Genomic DNA, 24192 nt, shown 5'->3' on the forward strand with positions numbered 1-24192 from the left:
AAACCATCAAGCTTCACTTCCAAAGTAGTTGTTTTGAAATTCAAAAAACAAGATGGTGAACAAAAATGAGCACGAGGCACAACAAAGCATACTTCTGAACTATTACTACGGTCAAAAATGAGCACGAGGCACAAAAAAGCATACTTCTGAACTATTACTGAGGTCATCTTTTAGGGGAACATCACGCCAGAACCAACATAAAGGCAATTAATAGGAACATAGAAGTCTTTTACGCAATACATTATATACGATATATATCAACATAGCATGTCACAATTTCTTTAATTAATACAAAAGATTTGCTGGGTTCATAATTTAATAATGAGTTATTTGGATATGACAACTCCACACTGCCCCTGTCACAGGCACCTGGAAGGCCCATGGAGCACTGGTGAATGCACTGCAATACACTGAGTGGCAGGCTGATGGAAGACCCATGGTCTGATGAACCTGTCTGAATGTTGAGAGGTATGGTGATGAAAGCCGATGAAGACCCAGCATGACTCGTGTTCTTGCTGTAGTGTGAAAAATGCACTATGTAAGCCTGTATCTGAACGTTTTCAACAGTGCCTGGATAAGACCTGAGGTCAGTTACAATTCTTACTGTGCAATTTGTAATTGATTATAATTACAATGCAATTGCAATGGTAGTTCAACCTTGGCACACCTACTTGCCTACTTGTAATTAAACTGTCCCATATAATTGATCGATTCCAGTTGTATTAAGCATTGATCTGTCATTATTCTTGTGTTTTCAGCCACTTTCGGTGAAAAACCAAAAACGTTACATATCGTGTTTCTGTATTTGTACCTGTGTTTACTGCCGGGTTCTTTAGAATAAACAGAGTAAACATGTTAATGTGTGGAGCTGTTTATGTTACTTTTTTATAGTATCAATGTAACTACTGCAGCATAAGTGTAACTGTAATTGAACAACATATCATTGTAAAATTGTAATTTCAGCAAACAATTCTACTATAATTGTAACTATAATTGACCCGTGTCTGGCCTGGATTACATCACAATGATGGAGCTGCCATAACCAAGGTACAGTCTATGGTGCCGCCATTGAACATGCAATGCAGAGAGTAACTTCCAGGTCATACTGTTGTTTAACACAAAGAGCAACACAATCCCCGGGCTCTATACTATTTACAATGACAGTCAATTACATTGCAGCTTGGAAATAAAGAAAAGAGGATGAATTTCAAACTGAAACAGAACACAAGTGCAATCCATTCTCTTTCAGACAGGAATCACTGGCATTTCAAACTGAAACAGAACACAAGTGCAATCCATTCTCTTTCAGACAGGGAGCACTGGAACGACCACATGCTGTTAATTACCTTACTTGATCTTTTCCAACTCCTTCTCAAAAGCATGGTCTGTAAATGAAATAAAGCAGTTTAATCACCCTTTACATGGGGCATGGATCGATGGAAGGCAAAGCAGCTTAGGGAAAGCAGGGTTCCACTTCTAGGAAGCGAAGGGTGCAATTCTGCAAAATAAGTGTTAGTAACAACAGCATATATACAGTAGCATATATATGCACCTTTAATCAAACATGCATTTTACTCCACATCTGTACCGAACTTCTGAAAATTAAGACTGTACTAATTTAATACTGTTTGCAAGAGATTAAGACCATTTTCAGTACTTTACTTTTGTTTTATTTACACCAACAAGTCAATAAGTCAACAGAGATGCCACAATGTATGTGATTTTTGTTGCACATACTTCTTGTTTCACAGTGTAATCTCTTTTGTTTGTTTGTTTGTTTGTTTGTTTTTTGTAGACCAAGTCAAGCCGTCATTATATGCTTTTTGTTTGTTATTTGGAAGCTTTTGTTCTGGATAGTTGATCTGGTTCAGTTTTCAAGAACTAGCTGGATAAACAGTTCCCTATACAGAATTAATCACGTATGTGTTACACGCCTACAGTACCTACCCAGGTAAAGGCAGGATACTCCCCAGATTCTGAAACTATTAATATGTTTAATTAACCAAGTAAAGAATGTCATGTACCATGTAAAACCATGTAACTTCACAAATAATTAGTTCTCTCTTTCTCTATTTTTCATATTTTGTGAAAAATAATGCAGGTTATGTAGGTTTATGCAACGGCAAATACACACAGAGGATACACAAATAAAACAATTACTGTCAATCCATGTGACACACACACAATACCGGTGCAAACTACACAAAAGAGTTGGATAAATGCTGTCAAGTAAGAGGTGCCTTTACAACATCCAGCCACTAGGTGGGAGAAGAGCTAACCTCACTATAATCAAACAAACACAACAACAGCCACAAACCTAAACTCCATTGCTCATGAATTATTGTTTTAAAAACCACTGGGGCTTTCACTGGCTACAAATTCAAGACTTTGCAGCATTCTGTTGGGATTAACCAGTCGACTGTTCTACAAAGCACTGTTTCTATACACTTACTATAATGTTCACATTACTACTGTATGACCCTATCAGTGATCTAATACACATAGAGCAAACACAGGATTCCACTCAGAATCCAGCTAGATCACTACATGGAATGTATTAGTGCTGGGACAAATGTTTCAATACTGGAATAAACATGTGAAATGTATTTTGTGGCAAAAATGATAAGGTTCGTATTTGTTTCAATAGCAGAATTTATAACAAAACATTTCAAAGACATCAAGCATGAGAAATGAATGCATACATGACTTCTGAAATAAATAGCACATTATCTGCAGCACACAAGAGTGTTCCTCTCCTTTGTTTAGAAGGTACAGTGCCTTGCAAAAGTATTCAGACCCCTGACCAATTCTCTCATATTACTGAACTACAAATGGTACATTGAAATTTCGCTCTGTTCGATATTTTATTTTAAATAACTGAAACTCAAAATCAATTACTGTAAGGTGACATTGGCTTTATGTTGGGAAATAATTTTAAGAAAAATAAAAAACTGAAATATCTTGCTTGCAAAAGTATTCAACCCCTGTGCTGTGGAAGCTCCCAGTTTACACCGATGAAAGAAATTGCCCTAACGAGGACACAATTACCTTACCATTGGCCTCCACCTGTGAACCATTAAAGTTGCTGTCACATTTTCTGGATAAAAACCCCACTGTTGAAGGATCATTGGTAAGGCTGTGAATCTGAAGGAAAATGAAGATCAAAGAGCATTCTACAGAAGTTAGAGATAAAGTAATACAAATGCATAGATTAGGGAAAGGGTACAAAATAATATCCAAGTGTTTGGATATCCCAGTGGGCACAGTTGGATCAATAATCAGGAAGTGGAAGCTGCAACACACCACCCAGGCACTGCCAAGAAAAGGCCGTCCCTCAAAACTCAGCGCTCAAACAAGAAGGAGACTTGTGAGAGAAGCCACAGAGAGGCCAACAATCACTTTGAAGGAGCTACAGAGTTCAGTGGCTGGGAGTGGAGTAATGGTGCACCAGTCAACCATACCAAGAGCTCTGCATAACACTGGTCTGTATGGGAGGGTGGCAAGAAAGAAGCCGTTACTCAAAAAGTACCATCTGAAAGCACGTCTGAAGTTTGCCAGAAAGCATGAGAGTGACCCAGCTGCGATGTTGGAAAAGGTTTTGTGGTCAGATGAGACCAAGATAGAGCTTTTTGGCCAAAACTCAAAGCGCTATGTGTGGCGCAAACCTAACACTGCCCACGCCTCAAGACACACCATCCCTACAGTGAAGTATGGTGGTGGCAGCATCATGCTGTGGGGATACTTCTCATCAGCAGGGACTGGGCATCTTGTTACAATTGAAGGAAGAATGGATGCAGCAAAGTACAGGAAAATACTGCAAGAGAATCTGCTTCAGTCTGCTAAAAAACTGAAGCTTGGGAGGAAATTCACCTTTCACCAGGACAATGATCCCAAGCACAAGGCCAAAGCAACATTGGAGTGGCTCAAGAACAAAAAGGTGAATGTCCTACAGTGGCCCAGTAAAAGTCCTGATCTCAATCCCATTGAGAATCTGTGGCACTATTTAAAAGTTGCGGTCCACAAGCATCGTCCAACCAACCTGAACAACCTGGAGCAAATCTGCCAAGAAGAATGGGCCAAAATCACTCCAACACTGTGTGCAAAGCTGGTACATACTTACCCCAAAATACTTAAAGCTGTTATGCAAGCAAGATATTATTTTTCTTAAAAATATTTCCCAACATAAAACCAATGTCACCTTACAATAACTGATTTTGAGTTTAAGTATTTTAAAATAAAATATCGAACAGAACGAAATTTCAATGTACCATTTGTAATTCAGTAATATGACAGAATTGGTCAGGTGTCTGAATACTTTTGCAAGGCACTGTATATCCGATCGTGCATCAGTTTCGATTTACTCCTGAGAGACGGTGTGGTATTAATATTCAAGTATTAACACTAATACTTGAATGTAACAGAACTGTGTTCATCCCAGCACTAATCTAACATGAATTGCTATTTATGATGCAGTGGGACAGATCACTGAGAAGCAATTAGGCAGGGGAGGGGGTATTTAGTCAGGCTAGAATGCTACTGGGCTGTAATCATTTGTATCCTAGCTCTTCTTTAAACGATGTCAGTGGGGTTTAATATCCAGAGGGTGCACAGAGAGCTCAGGTTAACATTACCTCCTAGTAATGCACCAACTTCACTTTCACATGGAGGCCCCCTCATACAGCTACTCACCAGTCGCAACCCTGCTCAGCTGCAGGTCTGCAGGAAACTCTGACGGTGATTAATATGTTACGAGAGTTCTAGGGTTCTACAGGAGTTCTAGGGTTCTACAGGAACAAATTGTATGACAGTGAAGTTCAACACCTGAATCAATGTTATTACTTGCCTTTTTCTGTACTTTACACAGACAGAAAATAAAATGTAAATTAGTAGGATAGCTGTCTAAATCTGTATGGGAATACAGAGTGCAGTACAGTAGTGTGAACATATCTTAGAACACTCTGTGATTTGTCATTTAATGAGCATCATGTCAAGTTTTAGCTCTCTAATGATGTTAATTCTCTCTTGTTTGGCATTGTGATGGTATCATTACACAGGTATCACCAAACTATGTGAGCTGCACTGAACTCTATTTAGCAATGAAGTCGTCCCTTATAGACCTACCTGCATGACAACCTCATGGCGTGAGGATTGAAGTGATTGTTGTTATAGCTTCCATTTAAATCTCCTGTACAGTTTTCCTTGTCAAACCATTTTTAAAGCAAAAAGACTCAACAAACTCATAAAACTATGTGACCCAAATGATTGTCCTACTAGACAGTCTTACACATTAACTTCACACAGTCATACATTTCTAGCATGTTCTGGTGAAGCAGGTGATGCACCATGCAGGGATATTTACAGGGTTATCTACAAGGTGATCTGAGCAGCACAGGGACTCACTGTTGCCCTGTAAGGACTCCAGTGACGGGTTTTTGCATATTGCTTTGTGTTAGAGAAAAATATTTTAATTGTTGAAACACGCTTTAGTGCAAAAACAAAATCAAGGCAAAGTGGCACCAGAAAATAAAAAAAAGAATTAATTGCAAGTTAACACCGACATTTAATACTTTACCAGAAATACAAAAGTAAATTCACTAGATGGCACTGGAGCTTAACATGCATACTTTGGATGATCTAATTAGCCTTTGTAATATATGTCACTGGCAACTACAACTGAAAAACAGTGTCAGGCCATATTAAACACCATCGTAAAAAGGTAGGCGAAGATACTACAAATGTACTACAAATCTTAAGTTAAAAAAACAACAATAACAAAAAACTATTAGCATTATTTTTTGTAGTATTAGTATTATTATTAATTGGCTCTCAATTATTGATTATGAATTGCCTCCTCCTGCCAGTGAATCCCTTATAAGAAATGTATTCCAATCAGTTTACTGAACTGGGGGATCGCAGAGTTACAGCATGATCTGACAAAGCAGTTCTTTTCTTAGCTTTGATTTTCTCAGCTCATCCATGAAAACACTGAACAACATGACCCATGTCTGAACACCTGTTGTTTCACTTTAATAATGTAAAGAGCAGTAGTTTCTGCACTTTCAATTCTCCAGCAACTTGAATCTTTTGTCTCACTAAAGGAGCTGGGAATGGAAAACACATTGACTAGCTCCCTGCAGTTTACATACCAAGTCTCTAAGCACACAGAGCAGCAGGAAGACACAGCATTGACACCTCCAATCCAGCTAAAGTAGCAATTAGGTGGCTCTGAGAAAGTGAGTAGGCATACAGCCTTTTATTTGCACGGTAGTGTACCATTCATAACACCCTCATAAAAGTTACATAACAATGTCAAACTGACAAAAATGCAGGTCAATATTCATAACATATGGTCATAACACTTGCTACAAACCAATTTTACTGTGATTAAAAAAGGCAGCATTTCAACTGCACAGCCCATAATACTTTCACTGTCATTATTGAGTGCAATGAAATAGTATTTTTCTGCAGCACTGTAATGCAAGTGCTATGCTAACAGTTTGTTTTATGAAACAATATTATTCTGCAGCACTATAGTGCAAATGCCTTGCTAACAGTTTATTTTGTAGTGACTGTGAAGGAGAAGGATTATGCACATGGTTATGCAATGGTATGTAGCCTTTATGAAGGTGTTATGAATTCTACATTGTGTTCAATTCAAATAAAGTGTAACTGCTTTTCCAAAACGCAATGCAACCTGCCTTCTCAGGTCAGTAAACAACTGTTAGTCAAGCACTGTTTTAAATCCTATGTATTTCTTTGTATTTCAAACAGAATTGAGATTCATGGTGATGACTAGTAATCACTAGTAGCTACTGAAGGATTCTCACCCAATCCCATCATTATTAATGCGTTATCTTTCCCATCCTCTGTACTTCACTTTTCAAGACAGCCAGTGCTGCAGTGTTCTCTGCATATGTTATGCACACACGTAAGAATCATCTTCTCTGATAACTGGAGACTTACATCTTCTCTTATGTCCCCTTCTTTAGGGGACAGGGTGACTGATAGCAGCAGCGTTCCCAGGTTGAGATCAGGGTACTGTGGGTCCTTCAAATTTAATGTCACCTCGGTTGTCCTGCAATCACAAAATGAAAGATCACTTATACGTGGGACCGCTACAGTGTGTGAAATGAATTAGTTGTTGACAGGCAGGTGGCTGAGGATTTAAAATCACTGCCCCATCTGTTAAATACCTATATTAAACAGCTTCAATATACTTTTGACTTCCCCTGAATGAACAATTTCACATATACTTAACTTGGAAACACAGCACTCTGAAATGTTTTAGTTCCCCAAAGCATTATCCACACTTTTCAGAGTACAACAGAATTCTTTAAAAGGGCAGAGGTAATGTTGTGTATGTTGAACTGAATCTTCAACACATGGATAGATGTATTGTACATTTCCATCTGCTTCATGTACAATTACATACTGCGTTAAATAATTTCAGTTGCATTCCCTGCATTGACCACCAGATGGAGCGCTCACTCTATCTTAGATACAGTATTTTAAAACGTTGTACACTGTGGTTAATGAATTACTATTAAAGATTCAAACAAACCTACTTTTTCTGCCCCAAGGTGTCGAGGTGCAGGTAGGCTGATCCCATGAAGTCATCTTGCAGTCCGAAGTCATAATCAAAGACCTGATACACACACACACACACACAAATCAATATCCTGGGGTTTCTGTCTTTCAAAAAACAACCAGACACACTCAGATGGCCAAGCTCGGGGTTCGGTTATTGAAGCCAGCACCCTGCCATCCACTCTCTCTACTACCCTGTTGCATAATGAACATTCTGTAACTGTTTTCCTTTTTAACGAAGCAGTTAAAATCGGTAACATTAGCTGATGTGTCTGAAACTGGTCATATTAACCCATAAAGTACCAAATGAATTCTTCTTTGAAAACGCAAGCTGTATTTATAAAATTTGATACATTACATTTAGACTTCACTTTTGCAGTTAACAAAATTAAAGTAAGTTATCCTAATGATATAGTTAAAAAGATAATTACAGGAAGATGCCAGTTAAAAATGCTCCAAAAAAATTACAAAGTAGCCTGTCCTTAAGCACTTCCTAAGAATTTCAACTTTTGAATTAAAAACAGGCTTACAATTTTAAACTTTAATACAGTGGTAATGTTTTTCAACTAACCAAAAAAGCCATCATAAAAAACAGCCGGTACAGTATGTGTACAACAGATGTTTCTGGAAAAACACTGTGAAGTAATATTGAACATTAAATAAAAATCCAAGCACTGTACACTTACTACTATGGAACCACTAAGGCTAACCTATTGCACATGCTCATCTCCTGGATACCAGAACAACACAAGGAGAAATTATACATTATTGGAAGTGACCACAGGGTGGCAGTATAACTCCACAACTGTCAAAATAGCAAAGCAAACACATCTCTAGCAGCAACATGCAAACCAAAATAGTTTCGGACCATCCCTTGTTTCCTATTCTAAAAGCTCTTTATTAATCAGGTTGTGTCACATATCATTCCAATTAAATGGACCCCCAAAGACATTTAGAATGGGTGTACAGGACAGGTCTGCTGCAAACTGATACTCATCCTCCACTGCTGGCCTTATTACAGTTCCCTCAATAATCCCTCTTTTCTGGCTATAAAGATCATATTTCAGAATTGCTTCTTGCCATTGTTTTTCCTTTAGTCCACATTAACATACAGATGTGTCTTATTTATGCTGTTGTTTTTTGTGGGCTGCTGACTAGGGTTATGACATGTATTTATTGTGTTGCTTGTATTGTAATTGTTTTATTATCTAACAGGACCCCCTTGTAAATGAGGCCTCACTAACTTACACTGATAGTGCATTCTTTTCCCACAAGCCCCACCTCCCATTAGATTGACATTGCCTGAGTTGAATAGAGTAAGCCATTGTTTACAAGTAGCTATCACCTCACTGGAAATATTACTAACAGTGCAGGAGCACTAATTGATAATCATTTACTTTAGAATTGTGCTGTATATTTCACGCATGGGTTGCCAGCTGCTCACTAGATAAGATGCATTGGCATTTTGACAAGTCTGGAACTGTGATTGGTTGATTTATTATTGGTGAGCCCTAATGTAGAAAATGGCATATTTTGTGCTACATTAGAAATGTCCCTGTCACCGGTGATATGTATCCCCATGGGTGGATAACAGCATAGAGCCTGCTGAAACATGCTGAATACCTGTCAAAGACACCCATCTTCCGGCTCCTAATTGAATGCATTTGCACTTTGACATGGTACTTACTACCGTTAGCTAGCTGGATGTTATGCTATATCTAAAATCGAATAATTTGGAACTGCTTCATGAGAACAGTCTGTCATTCCTTCTTATTAATGTTGATATTTTATACTGTTCTCTGATAGACTTGAAGAATATGTTGCAGACAGCGCTGTCCTTCTTCACCCTGTCAAATAATCCAGCTGTTAATCAATACGGAGCTGCAGTAACATGCCTGCTAAATGTTCACTTACCTTTACATACAAGGGCTCTCTGAGATTTTCAATGAGAAGGCTGGCTTTTTCATCCCAGACTGGGTTCAGGTTCTTGTGTATCGTCCTGCTTCTAAAAACTTCTTTCCCGGAAATTTTAAACTTGACATATGGATCACTTGTGCCTGTTAAAAAAAGAAAACTCAAAATAAAAACGAAGTAACCTGCAGCAAACATGTGAACACAGATGCATCATAATGCCCTTATATTTCTCCTTAACATCTATTGAGCTGTGACCACATGATCAGAGCCACATGACCAGAACCAGTGTGTGTGTGTGGCAGGGTGAACGCTTCCCCCGCTCATACTACTTTGCACAGGCTAAAGGTGGCGGTGTCACGCCTTTGCTACTGGGTCATTTAATATTGATTGATGAACTGAACCTCCCCAGTTGAAAGATTAGGGACTGCTCTGTCATATAAGCAGGGGACACTCCAGCAAGGTGGAACAGCTGTATATTAATTGTTATATTTTGAAATGCCCCATATGGTGTTGTTTTTTCAATCTCAAGCTATTTTAACAGACAGTGTTGTGTGCTGCCCCGCCGTTGCGGGTCCTTTGCCCTGTCGTGAGATGAGATGAGAGGCGATGGAGAGCTGAATAACCACGACTATAGAAGAGCCCAGCTCTTTTCTTTTACAGTGTTTAAGACACTCGCTTGCGGTGTGCGTGGTCAACGGTTTGTGCCCCGCCTCCACACTGTTACACAATGGGTGCTTTACATTTTGATTGGCCCTTATCCAATGTACTCTTCAACACAACTGAAGTATAATTAGAGTCAATAAATCTACCATAAAAGTGAAATGAATCCTACAACTAGGAAACCAATTCAAATAAAAACATTTCTAACCATGTTTCTGAACTGTTTTTACAATCTTAATTCTGCCATGATATGTCATCGTGTGACTTGGGACAGATTTGGAGTCTACATACTCAAAAACATAAATGACACCGATATCTAGTGAATTGAATAAACACAGCATGATTGTTTTTGATAGTAAATATACTGGCAGTAAAATGTCACATTGTGAAGGTGTATTATATTACAATATTTCATAAACAACATATCATAAATACTGGGTCAGTAACAGTGAATACATTCAAAATACTGGTGCAGACACATGGCAAATGACATTGAATAGAGAAAAGTGTAAGGTACTGCACGCAGGTAATATAAATGTGCATTATAAATACCAAATGGGAGGTAATGAAATTGAAGAAGGAATCTATGAAAAAGACCTAGGAGTTTATATTGACTCAGAAATGCCTTCATCTAGACAATATGGGAAAGCTATAAAAAAGGACAAGAAGATGCTAGTATATATATGTGTGTGTGTGTGTGTGTGTGTGTGTGTGTGTGTGTGTGTGTGTGTGTGTATATAGTGAAAAGTGTTGAATTTAAATCAAGGGAAGTAACATTAAAACTGTACAATGCATTAGTAAAACTCATCTAGAATATTGTGTTCAATTCTGGTCACCTCGCTACAAAAAGAATATTGCTGCTCTAGAAAGAGTGCAAAGAGTGACCAGAGTCATTCTGGGTTTAAAAGGCATGTCATATGCAGACAGGCTTAAAGAATTGAACCTATTCAGTCTTGAACAAAGAAGACTACGCGGTGATCTGATTCAAGCATTCAAAATTCTAAAAGGTATTGACAATGTCGACCCAAGGGACTTTTTTGACCTGAAAAAAGAAACAAGGACCAGGGGTCACAAATGGAGATTAGATAAAGAACAGAAAATTGTGAAGGTCTGGAACCAACTCCCCTGTAATGTTGTTGAAGCTGACACCCTGGGATCCTTCAAGAAGCTGCTTGATGAGATTCTGGGATCAATAAACTACTAACAACCAAACGAGCAAGATGGGCCGAATGGCCTTTTCTCGTTTCTTATGTTCTTAAATATTATACAACCTCACAACATACCTCAGCGGAACTTAGTTATTAATGCTTTACAACATACACACACATTGATTTAACATCTTTGAGAAAACACTGAAGGACCCCACCAGATAGCTAATCAGAAAAGAGCAGTGCTCTATTAATGCACCTCGGCTAGGATTTACAAGCTCCGAGGTTACAATTCAACACCCATTTAGACAGACGAAGCCTCCCAAGGGTGTTGTCTACGAAACAGATTAGATTAAATCAGAAAGTACAATTCAATAGCTTTTAAACTTGATTTGATGCAATACAAGTTTAATAGCCTCTATACCGCCCCTGGACCATCCTTTACAAGATCTCCATTCAGAATCTAAGGAGGGTACCAGTGACTTAAGGGGTGGATGGCTGTTCATCATGGTGCCCCATACAAAGTAATGGCAACTTCACAGGTTAATAAATAATAAATGCCATTCTAATTTACAGAGTGTGCTTTGAAATTCACAGAGGCATTATATATTCTAGATAATGCAAACTAGTTACCCTTCCATCAACACGAGCCCTTAAACTCGAGAGATGAAAAAAGAACAGAAATAATACAGATAAAACTGCTATAGGAAAATACCAGGAATTTCAGCTAATGAGACTTTACAGTTCTTGTGTATAATCTGTTCCATAATGGCCATATAAAGATATATTTTATATTGCTGTCATGTACACTTTTAGTCCACTTTCATACTGTTCTGTACCAGAAGCCTGCTGGCTGACCATGGCAATGATCACATTAAATATACTCACTATTATATTACATTGCATAAGAGTCATGTGTGTTGCCAGCAGTCTGAATCATAAAGTAAAGAACTGCATTGATCCACTGATTCACTGCCCCGCTGTGTGCTTGGCCCTTAGCTATTTCCTCTAGAATGACATTAGCCTGCTATTTTCACACAGTAATAAGACAATAACATTACCAAACCAGAAATAAACAACGCAAGCATCTGGTGTTGGGCTTTGTGAGGAGCCTTGCTTTTTTTAATTCATTTCAGAATTTCAAATGGTGTATCATTTTCAATTTGTAGTATATATCTATGAGATTCTAGTAGTGGATTGTGCTGTTTATTAACTCAGTGTGATAGATGTCATCAGCAGAAATACATTTATACATGCACAAGATTGCCATTCTGTTCTTTCCCAAGAGATGCAAGCCTCCCTACAAAAACTGTATGCAAAACTAAAGGAAATAACATCACAATTACAGGTACTTTATTTACATAGCTGTGCTGAAATTACAATTTCAGTTAATAATCAGTTCACAATTCTATTTTGGACTGCAACTCACATCCTAATTGGATAATGTAGGGTAACATGAACAAAAAATAGTATGTGCTGTTGCCCAAAGAACAATCTATAATCACACAGTCAACAGTGTCCTCTGACTCCACCCCACAACAAGCACATGTGTGGACCAGTCACAGCATCACAGAATCCTCTGGCTGAATCCTCCCCCAGCACAGGTGTGGGAGGTATGGAGGTCCCACCATGCAGCCACCTCAGAGCTACAGCGTCGGAGGCCAACGCAGCTCTGGGCAGCTTACAGGCAAGCCTGCAGACACCCGGTCAGATTACAGAAGTCGATGCAGTGTGGTGAGCCGAGGACACCCTGGCCGACCTAAGACGTCCAGGCTATAGGGCCCATCCTGCACTCCACGCAGAGCGCCTTTATCGAATGCGACACTTGGGAGCCCCCTCTGTAAACATTAATGCAGTTTCTACAGTAAGTTTTATTTTTTTCTTTGGTTTTTAATATGTTTTCAATTCTGTTAACTGTTGCTTGATTAAAATAAATACCAATAACAATAAATAATGCATTGCCATTTACTTAAACAATGTAGCTTGGAAGTAAAAGTCCAGTGCATAAATATCAAGTAATAGGTATATAAAATGGAAAAACATGGAAATTACTTATCAAATGGAAAAGAGTAATGTTGAAATGGAACCTCAGGTTGGTCTACAAATTGCTACAAATTTATATACACAAAAGGTTTTGGATATTTTTCATTCATTTTATTAATACAGGTTAGCATAAACTGACACACCACTTCCTTAGTAGATTAGCATGAGCTACTGTAGGAAATCTGGAGCAGCTTCCCTTTTTGGTTGGTGCCTGCAGTCTGCCACAAAACACTGCAATACAAGCTAATTAGCTTTAATTTGTATTAAAATGAAGTATGAATACTTACTGTAGAAATCACATTCATGTTTATGTAGGAACCAGATACCAATGAAACAGATCAATTATATATTATCAATTATATATCAGGCACAAAAACAAACAATGTCACATTGATACCATAATGCCAAGTGAGCCTGAAGGGAAACACGTGAAGCCATTAGCTGTGTTTTGTTTTCTATTTTTTCATGTATTCCATTTTTTCTTTTGCATTTTATTTAAAAAAAAAAATGAAAAACAAAACAAAAGCAAGACCAGTTTTAAGTTTTAAAAATATTCATGGAATCAACCAGTCCTTACATTTATTTTTAGTCTTCCAAGATTCTGAGTATACATACTCGCCCGTTTATCAATGCGCAGGTGCATTAATAAATAAATATATTTAAAAAATCATTTTTAAAAATGGGCGTGCGAGAACTGCAATATCGAACACTTGATTTTAGTTTAGTATATGCTAGGATTCAGATCAATCTTTTAAATCACTGTACAAGACATTTTACAATGCTATAACATATACTCACTGTAGTTTGTACACCACGAAAAAAGATGAGCTTACATAGAAAACGCAGGTTGTTTGTTTAAAAAAAAAAATGTATATAATTTCATAACTCTTGCTGTACGGTTACTGACTCAGGTATATGATTGTACAGTTTGGTCTTCATCACCAACATCGCTTGTAAGGTCGAAACTGATTGGTCCATCGCGATTCACGGTGTCCATGGAAACATAACTCTGGAAACGAGATGCGCTCAGAAGAAATGTTTTACTCGACGTAACATACCTAATGTAATGTGAAAATTGCCGCTGTTCTACTGGGAGAAAATAAACATTTTGAATAGGGGAGACCGGGGTCGGTTGCCACAGTGCTCACAACTATGACACTAGGTGGCGAACATAATGGTTAGCACATACTTCATTGTTTGGTCATACCCAAAGTAAAAAAAAAAGATATTTTATTTGTTAAAACACTTAGTAGTATTGCGGTTTGTTTGAACTGGTTGTCATGTTAAATAGAACAAACTAACTTTGCTGTAATAACAAAACCAGTAGGCTAAGAAGTGACTGGGAGAATCAAATTATTAAGTAGTCTGGTTGGGGCAGGTTGTCACAGAGTTTTGGGGGTTAGTTGTCACGTGACAACCCACCCCGGCAATATACTTATATTTTTGTGGAGTTATTTTCTTGCAGTTAAAGAAATGTTTCAGAACTTTAAAAGGAACACTGAGAAAGGCACAACTTCCCCAGATGTTCTGCTCAGAGCTGTGCGTCAAGATGAACTTCAGAGCAAATCCATCAGAAGCACTGCAAAAGATTTTAACATTAACTATCGGACTCTAACCCGGTATTGTCAGAAGTTGGGTCCTGAAGACATACAAGGGAAAAATGATCAGCCGTGGGTACCAGTTGGATGTGTAAAGAACAGAATGATTTTTACTGTAGAGCTGGAGGAACAGTTTGTAAAATACATTACCAAGGCATCTGGCATGTTTATGGTCTTTCACCTAAAGAAACACACAGACCTGCTTACCAGTCAGCTGTGGCTCATAATTGAAGTATCCCTCATTCCTGGAGAGATGTTGAACAAGCCAGTGCAGAATGGATTACAGGCTTCTTGAAACTTCGCCCACGTTTATCAATTCGCAGGCCTGAGGCAACAAGCCCAGCCTGAGCCGGTAGTTTCAACAAAGGAAATGTGGGTGCTTTCCTGGATAATCTCTCACAAGTTCTGAAGCGGCATGAATTTGGAGCCGGTGATGTGTGGAATATGGATGAATCTGGTGTGACTATAGTCCATAAACCTGACAAGATTGTAGCCCGCTGTGGATTTAAACAGATTGGTTCAATCACATCTGCAGAAAGAGGAACACTTGTGACACTTGCATGGGCTGTTTCAGCAACAGGAAATAGTATTCCACTATATTTCATATTTCCTGGTGTGAATTCCGGTCATCACTTCTTGGCAAATGGGAAGTAAAGGCAGCGCTTAACTTGTAGGCCTGCCGAAAATTATTTTGATTTAGAATCCTAAGAAGAAGGCTTACATTTTTTGTTTCTCCTTTTTTTACACCTGCATATGGGATATGTCACCACATAATGTGTGGGTTCAACATTTGAAATATATATATAGGCCTATACTGTTCATGTTATATATAGCCTATGTTCATACAAAAAGTTAAAATGTAACTGTCATTGTAATCCTGTGCTACACAGTAGAAACGTTATTACTTTTAAAAATTAAAAGCTTGCATTATTTTCTTCTATAAAAGCAACCCCATAATTAGTGGCAATCAACCTCATATCGTGTGACAACCAACCACAGTACGGGGCAGATTGTCACCGGTGAGCAACGCTTTTTCAACTGTCTAAATATCATATTTTGAATAAAGTTATGCTGATATGAAAACATCCATTTGTACATGGTGTTACTCTTCAGTTTAATGAGGAACAAATCCTTGCAGAATGTCACTAGATTGAAGAGAACAATACAAAGTAAAAAAGTGTGACACTCCAGGCCTCCCCTACTATTCACTAGAACATACGAGCACTGGAAAAACTTTCTGAAATAATTATTTTAAATGGCTCATCTGGCAAAGCAGATGGCAATTTAGCTGGCCGGCTGCTGGAAATGAGAAGGCTGATAAATACGTTTAATAAAACTGAAACTGTCATTCCCAACAGCCGGAAGCAACCCAGTACAAAGAGCACATTTAAAACACATTTAAAAACAAGTATGCTTTCAGACATTTTTTTTAATACATTCAGACAATCCTGCAATAAACTAACATGGAATACAGACAGAAAAATACTCTTTCATTAAATTGAGATGTCTCTGTTTTGTAGAATACAGAAAGGAGCAAGTAACTGTCAAGATATACAACCAAATCCCAACAGTGAATGCTGTGCTTTTGTGTAGTGAAGCACCTTCTTCATCTAATGAAATACTGTGCTAATGACGTACATGTTCTCAACTCAGAAGGTGGCCAGCATTAAAACCTCCCCCTGTATTGTACGTGTAACTACTGTTCATTTATTATACAAAGTGCATGCAGAAATGACAATTTTATAAATGAGGTACTCTAGGTCACATTTAAGGGATCAAAATACAGCATGCAAGTCTCACTCTATATATGAGGGTCTAAGGGTTTGGAGAGCCATATGAGGTGAAACAAAAAGCCAAAAACCTGGTAACAGTGCAAGTGGTCTCTTTTTTATTAAAAATATAGATCACCACAATACATCTTGGTTTTAAGAACAAGCTGTGTGTAACTGAAATGCACAAAGACACGACTGAAATTCAACACCCGTGCAAATAACTGGCGTCGAGCTTTATAAGAAAAGCTGGGTAGTGTTAACAAAGAAGGTCAGCATGCATATTTTGAGACAGGTGGTTCTGCTGTAAGGCTGCTGTTTACAGAACAGATTACTGGAACAGTGTTGCTCAATGTGGAATTCAGTTACACACACCACTGCACAGAGCTTAATGAACTTGGCTCACTCAAGTTGAGGAACGGAAGTCAAACAAACCGAAAACAAAATATATAGTGATCCAGTTGTTATCTGAGTGCTTCAGTTCATGTGTACAGATACTTTTGACAGCAGCCTTAAAATTGGAGGTACACACTGATTTTTTAACACTTAATTGCAGTATATCGGTTTTGCCATGCATAGAAAAAGAAGAACGTGGCAATTTATGATAGTATCACCTCATGTACGATACACAGAAACCAAGATCAGATGTATACAGTATATGCGTCATCCTACATATTTAAATGACGCAATGTGGTAGACAAAACTATACTAAAATCAATGTCTTGGGCACCTGATGCAAAGACTGAAAGCCAGCTTTAATAATGGGTCCAGAAACGATGTGAACGCAGTGTCAGCGTTTTTCTGATTGCACTGAGAGATTAGTGGCTAGCTGTGGGGGAACCTTATGAACTGGTGACACCACTTTAACAGCTTGGTGCTCAAGACCTGACAGGCACAGCACAGCAACAGCCTTTATTTCTGCTCTTCATATCAGGACTTGGGCAGCGGTCCAGAGTTTTCATCAAGGTTACTGGAGCAACCAGATAATATTGAAGTGACAGATCTACACATAATGTTACTTCTAGGAACCAAATAAAGACATCCTAGACTATATACATTACTGTATGCACTGCTAATCCCTGAATTATAAAGAAAAAAAGAAAAGATGTCTCAGTCTCGACACATACTGTATGGCGAAAGAGACTGAAAAACTCTAGAGACTAAAATCCTATATAAATTCAACCCAAAATCAGATGAAGCATAAAACAAAAAGTTAGCCTACCTTTTTTTCCAACTACTTATACCTCTGAGCTGTTTAATTTTTGTGAAGAATTGTATGCTGTTTTTTTTTTCAAAATATTGCACAGATCACAATACATATACAACATGCAAAGTACTTACAAAAAATCTGTCAGAAAGTATAAAATGAGGATTAAATGATGTATTAAGGAAATCATGGGATGCCTATCGTGTCAGCAGCAGCACTCACAGATCAAAATATTTCAAAATATTGAACAGATGACAGATGAAACATATGCAGTGTTAACTGGTGGAGGTCCAGTCTAGTGGGATCAGAGAAGTGCTTTTAGGAGATTCAATATGAAATGCAAAATGTTTGGAGGCTGAAATACCAAATGATATTCAATGAAAATGCAGTGGCACTGCAAATGCAATTAAGGAGCAATGGTTCAAAACTAAGGTGCAGTAGCCATTAGCAGACTAGCACTCTAGCCGTAACATTTATATTTGAACATATCAATGGCATCATGAATACACATTGGAAATACACTGAAGCACCTCGGTACCACAGTGGTGTCTGTGGCCTGGGTAGTGCAGTCCATATCACAGTATTGCTACTATAGGAGGCTGTGTGGTCTAATGGTTAAAGAACCAGGCTTATTTCCAGGATGTCCCTGGTTCAAATCCCAGCTCAGCCACTGACTCACTATGTGACCCTGAGCAAGTCACTTAACCTCCTTGTGCTCCCTCTTTCAGGTGAGACGTTGTTGTAAGAGACTGATGCATAGTTCACACACCCTAGTCTCATATCTTGTAAAGCACTTTGTGATGGTGGTCCACTATGAAAGGCACTATATAAAAATAAAGATAATTATTATAAACCTGTAAACAAGGTCCACACCACAGCAAGCCAGGACCTAGGTGAGGGTGTATTGGAAAGCTTGCTTGGACAGTGTCTGCACTAGCAGTGAGGACTGCTCCCTACATTTTCATCAGCACTACCTACAAATAACCCACTGACTGCAGGCACTTGAATTACAAATCAGAGGTACTTATTTGAAGTTTTTTATTTTACAGAAAGTAAACCACACTTTGAGTGTGGATGTGTTGAAGGATCCCATCCAGCGGGACTATGGGAATAAACCAATACTGTATTCCAGGCTAGTGACACATTGTTTACCAGATTGATTTTAAAAGAGTAGCCAGGTATTCAACTGAGTGATTCAGGCTCTAGTGGAGCTGCAGGGGTGTTCAGAACTAAAAACTCTGTACTTGTGCTCTACAGCTATGCTGTGCATTCTGCAAAGAAATGGATATCAGTCTGGTGCAGCCCTTACTGAAAACAAAAGTAATACATCATTTATGAAGGCTTGACAGTATTAATGTATGTTCCAGGCAGTCATACCCCAGATTCCATTAGACTGCAGGAATTACCTTCTAACTCTTAATTACAATTGCTCCACAAAGTGAAATGACAGCGAGGGCATGGTTAGTTTGAAGTCGTTTCAAAGGTAATGAAAACACCTGAGCAAGTAAATAAAAATTATAGCATGCTGTAAATTAATTCAGCATAAAATAGGTAATATATCAGTACAGAGAGTCCACAGCATACCAACCAACAAAGTGAAGCAAGCACAGCAGTAACCTGTACAGAAGTAACATGTTCCGGCTGCATCCAGATCTGGGCTGAAACACAGAAAATGAAATGCCAGAGTAGAGTAAGTTGCTTCCGATGTTCTTTTAATTGCTGTTTTCACAATTCATCCAGAACTTCAAGTCAAGTAGACAAAGTTCAACTAGATCTAACATGTTTCGGCTGGTGTGCCTTCAGTGTGCTTTTCACTGTCACTCTTTGACAATCATTCAGGGTGGCTCTGGGTTCTGTTGCTCCAGTACTGAGTTATTATAACGTGTCTCTAAATCTGCCTTCATGTGGTTTTGAGCTTGCTTTGAGCTTGTGCTGTAGACGCTACTGTAAGTTTGAGAGCGAGAGCACTCCATTGTGAGAAAATCAAGCGTCAAGACTGTATAGATTTTCTAGGGATGCAGAACAGCTGGAGTGAGGTTGTTTTATTTTCCACTAAAACCCCATACCAACCAAATATATTGGCATATCAGAAAAGCTGATAATTCAAGCCATCTTCCAAGACCTAACATAATTATGAACCTTAAAATAACATATACCCAGTTTGCTGTTAAAATAATATATAAATGTGGCAGTCTTCAGATAGTGCCATCATGTGGCTGTGTTTTGTTATTATTAGAAACTAAATAAGGACATGTGCTGGTTAATATGACGATCCCTTCTGCAAGTGTCTTACAACTTAGTTTAATTGGCCTACTTTTATCCTGTCTTACCACAAGGCTGTGCAATTCAATAAGCATTGAAGTGTCCACTGTTCAATATTTGGTATTGTTTTCTTTCCAAGAAGCAGATTACAGATACATTAATCTCGCACCCCAATGTCTCTATTAAAATGGAGAGCTTTTAAAATACTCCTCTGATAAATGAATATATTGTACATGTGCCACGTCAGTTGATCTTCGTAGAATCCCAAATGCTACATATGTTACAGGTAAAGATAGATGCCTAAATTAAGCTTTGTTGACATTCTGAACCATTCTTTGGTTTCTTCACATCTGAAAGATCTATTGATAAGTCCAAAGGTACAACAGACCAAATCTTCCTGACAGTAACTTCAGTATACCTCTAAACAAAACAGTGTTTAATCTTTATCATCAAGATAACAAAAAGAAGCAATATGGTAGCCATGTTAGGTTTGCCCAAGGATTATTGCAAATCGTTTATGAGATAAGAGCTAAGACCTTCTCTTTAAGAAGTGATATCAGGGGCTCCCGAGTGGCGCATCCAGTAAAGGCACTGCGCAAGGAGTGCAGGATGCGCCCTATAGCTTGGAGATCAGCAGTCTGAATCCAGGCTATGCCACTGCCGACTGTGGCTTGGAGCTCCCAGGAGGCGGCACACAATTGGCCAAGCGCTGCCCGGGTGGGGAGGGTTTAGATCAGCTGGGGAATCCTTCGCTCACCGCACACCAGCGACCCGTAGCTGGTCAGGTGCCAGCAGGCCTGCCTGTGTGCAATTACAAACTGCGTGGTCCTCCAACGCTGTAGATCTCTAATGGCTTCAATGCGGACTTGCAGTTAAAAAAAGTGGATGGCTGATGGCACACGTTTCAGAGGAGACAGTGCTCGTCCTCGTCTCTCTTGAGTTAGTGTGGGGGTTCAGCGGCGAGCTGGTTGAATAATTGGGCACTCCAAATTGGGAGACAAAGAAAAAAAGAAGTGATGCAGTGATATCAGAAGCTGACACATACATGGACAATGAGAATGGGTATTGTGAATGTACAGTAAGAATGGATACCGAGAATGGATAATGAGAACTTACAGTGAGAATGGATAATGTGAATGGATATTGAGAATGTACAGTGAGAATGGACAATGAGAATGGATATTGAAAACGAATATTGAGAACAAATCTTGATATCTGATTAAAGTGCTTATGCTGGTATTATAGACAAGTGGTTGTTTGACATGGCTAATTCTCCACCTGCAAGTCTCAGAGAGAGAGAGAGAGAGAGAGAGAGAGAGAGAGAATACCAACACAGAGATAAACATTTATTTGTGTGTCCATCATAAATCAAAACCACAAGAGGATGAGACTTGTGTCTATTTTTAAAGCATGTCGAGATACCAAAAGCCACATATGACAAGAGTGCTTAATCCTACACACCAAATACTCTACAGACACAGTGGTTCAACCAGAAGCTCTACTGACATCGCTCTGTGAATCGCAATGTGACAGATCTGTCAGCCCTCAGAGTGAGACTGAAACAATACAATCAAACGGTTTACAAATATGGCAGCAACATCAATGGAAATTGTACCTAATTATATTTCAAACTTGAAGAGCTAGTAGGTTTCTAAAAGGGATATAATCTAGAAGTTTCTTCTTCAAAATTCTTGATGAAGCTATTGTCTCCACCCTAGCGAGTCTTTGAGCTATATACGTTTGTGCTAGTGTCCTGGTATACTTGCCTCAGGAGGCCGAGCAGAACACATAAGAGACTGAGGTAGGGAGATTGACGTTGTTACGCTGACACAGACGCATGGGATTTAATTAATAAACACAAACATAAAGTAAACAATAATGTCATGTGATGCTACCAGCAATGGTAGCGCACAGAGGACAGTACAAGACTATACAAACACTAAAAATAAAACACAATACAACAAACTATAAATCAAAGGTGCCATGAAAACAGCCTTGCAGCAGCCCCGGTCACAATGACCATTGTGTTTTCATACTGACCCTCTGCTGAGACACGCCACATGAGTTAAACAATTCATTTACAACAATTAACCCAAAAATATACAATAACCTACATATTTCCCATGTGCAGGGCTTCCACCTCGCCACAACGTTGCTAGGAGACACACTCTTAAATTAGCACACTCTGAGGTAGGAACCCCACAGAACCCCTCTCCCTGCTGTATAAAAGTATATATACCACGATCTGTTATCAGTTATTGGAGCCAAACTGAACATGAAAACATGATACTGTTGGTGTCCCTGAGAGCTTCTGCAAGAGGACAATGAACTGGTGTGAATCGATGCAGGATCAACAAAGTCATTAATTCAGGGTCTGCAGGTGACACAAGAATGTAACGTCAATGAGTGAAATGGCAAATGCAGTTCCTGCAGTTAGTCAAGTAAATTGCAATTTCAAGCAATAGGGAATACTACAACAAAATAACATGTTGCATTGCTGTGATACAAGAAACACTGAAAATCATATTTAATGTACTTTGTCAGGGTGTGTTGTTTTGTAATATTACTAAGCTTACTGGAAGGTTTGCTAGAGGGTAAGACAATGGTTAATTAAATTATTTTCTGTAAATCTATATTTTTTTTGTATTTATTTTGACGTATTTTTGTTATCCTCATAGAAAATGTGTTTAGAATTAAATGGACATCTTCATGATACTAAACTTATTATTAAAAGTTGATTTTTACATTTATGATGACAGCTCAAATGAAACCCTAGATGAAATCGGTCTAGAAACCCTAGATGAAATATTATTCTGGGCCAGCAAATACTAGAAAACAGGTTTTGCATTCAATAGTGAGCATATACATTATTCCTCCTTGAAGGCTCATCCACTGTACAGTATCACATTTATCCTATAATACACATCTTTCAGCAGGGTGTCTAATACTGTGACTGGACTGTCAAGCATTTGCAGGCTGTGGAAAATGATACGAAGCTTATCTGTTGTGATAGAGCACTATCACGGGGGTCCTCACCCTCTCTCTGATAAAAAGGCAGCTGGTCTTCTCTGCCGTTTTAGTTACAATTTAAAAAGTTCTCATTGACAGAACATTGCAAAAACATTTTAAATTCCACCTACTGTATATTAAAGAAAGGAGAGCTGGACCTTTGTGTTCACTGAAAGACTATTAGAGATGCAATGATTTATAGTTAATGTTTAGTTACAGGAGATGAACAAATCCTATAACGAGTACACTGTCTGACCACTGTATTAGGACCTGTACCTAAAATTGGGTTGGACCATCGTTTGCCCTAATCGTAGCCATGAGGTAATGTGGATTAGAAGGTGTCTAAAAGAAATGAACCCATTCAGTCATTAGTATTTCATGCACTTGTTGCAGAGATGGTGATGAGGAATGGGTCGATCTTAGGGGTTGTGATGACCACTGAAGAAGCATGAAATCTCTGGTCACGGGGGAGGGGTGAACATAACGCCCTTGTATGATATTTGCTTGGAACCATGTAGCAACAGTCACTTGGGTAAATGAGTGACTATGACATCACAAATGTGAGGCCCCATTGATTCGCTTGTTTCAAGGTCTCTGTTATTGAATCTGTCACCATACTTCTAATAAAAACGTTGATTGAGAACTGATGAATGCTGACTGGCTAACACAGTAAAGGTTACTAAAGAATATAAAGCTTGTGTTTTATTTCAATCAATACAAGCAGAGTTTCACTTTACAGCTGTCTATTGAATTCCAGCTTGTTTTATATTTGCATTTATCATCACATATTGTTTTTAAGATGTTTGTCATTGTGGAAGGTAAACAAGCCCATCCTAAGGCTACATTATTATTATTATTATTATTATTATTATTATTATTATTATTATTATTATTATTATTATTAATATGATCTCTTATGCGAAAAGAATACCCTAACCAAAAATATACTGCAAAAGTTACTGTGTGAAACTTCAAAGAAGCAAATAAATAGACAA

General features: G+C 38.4%; 1 protein-coding gene across 13 annotated transcripts in view; it reads right to left on the reverse strand.

The window, feature by feature from the left end:
• Window positions 1–24192, reverse strand: part of LOC121313120 (multiple C2 and transmembrane domain-containing protein 1-like) — a 151023-nt gene that overhangs the window by 78676 nt on the left and 48155 nt on the right. For 11 of the 13 annotated variants that reach the window (XM_041245318.1, XM_041245327.1, XM_041245355.1 and 8 more), the window contains exons 3-6: window positions 9502–9644; window positions 7566–7645; window positions 6964–7075; window positions 1347–1385 (exon numbers count right to left, since the gene is read on the reverse strand). In XM_041245318.1, coding sequence (XP_041101252.1) covers window positions 1347–1385; window positions 6964–7075; window positions 7566–7645; window positions 9502–9644 — 374 coding nt within the window. The remainder of the gene's footprint in view (window positions 1–1346; window positions 1386–6963; window positions 7076–7565; window positions 7646–9501; window positions 9645–24192) is intronic. The other 2 variants (XM_041245336.1, XM_041245408.1) reach the window with 1 other exon arrangement.

The sequence above is a fragment of the Polyodon spathula genome, chromosome 1 (genome assembly GCF_017654505.1).
Source record: "Polyodon spathula isolate WHYD16114869_AA chromosome 1, ASM1765450v1, whole genome shotgun sequence".
Taxonomy (NCBI): domain Eukaryota; kingdom Metazoa; phylum Chordata; class Actinopteri; order Acipenseriformes; family Polyodontidae; genus Polyodon; species Polyodon spathula.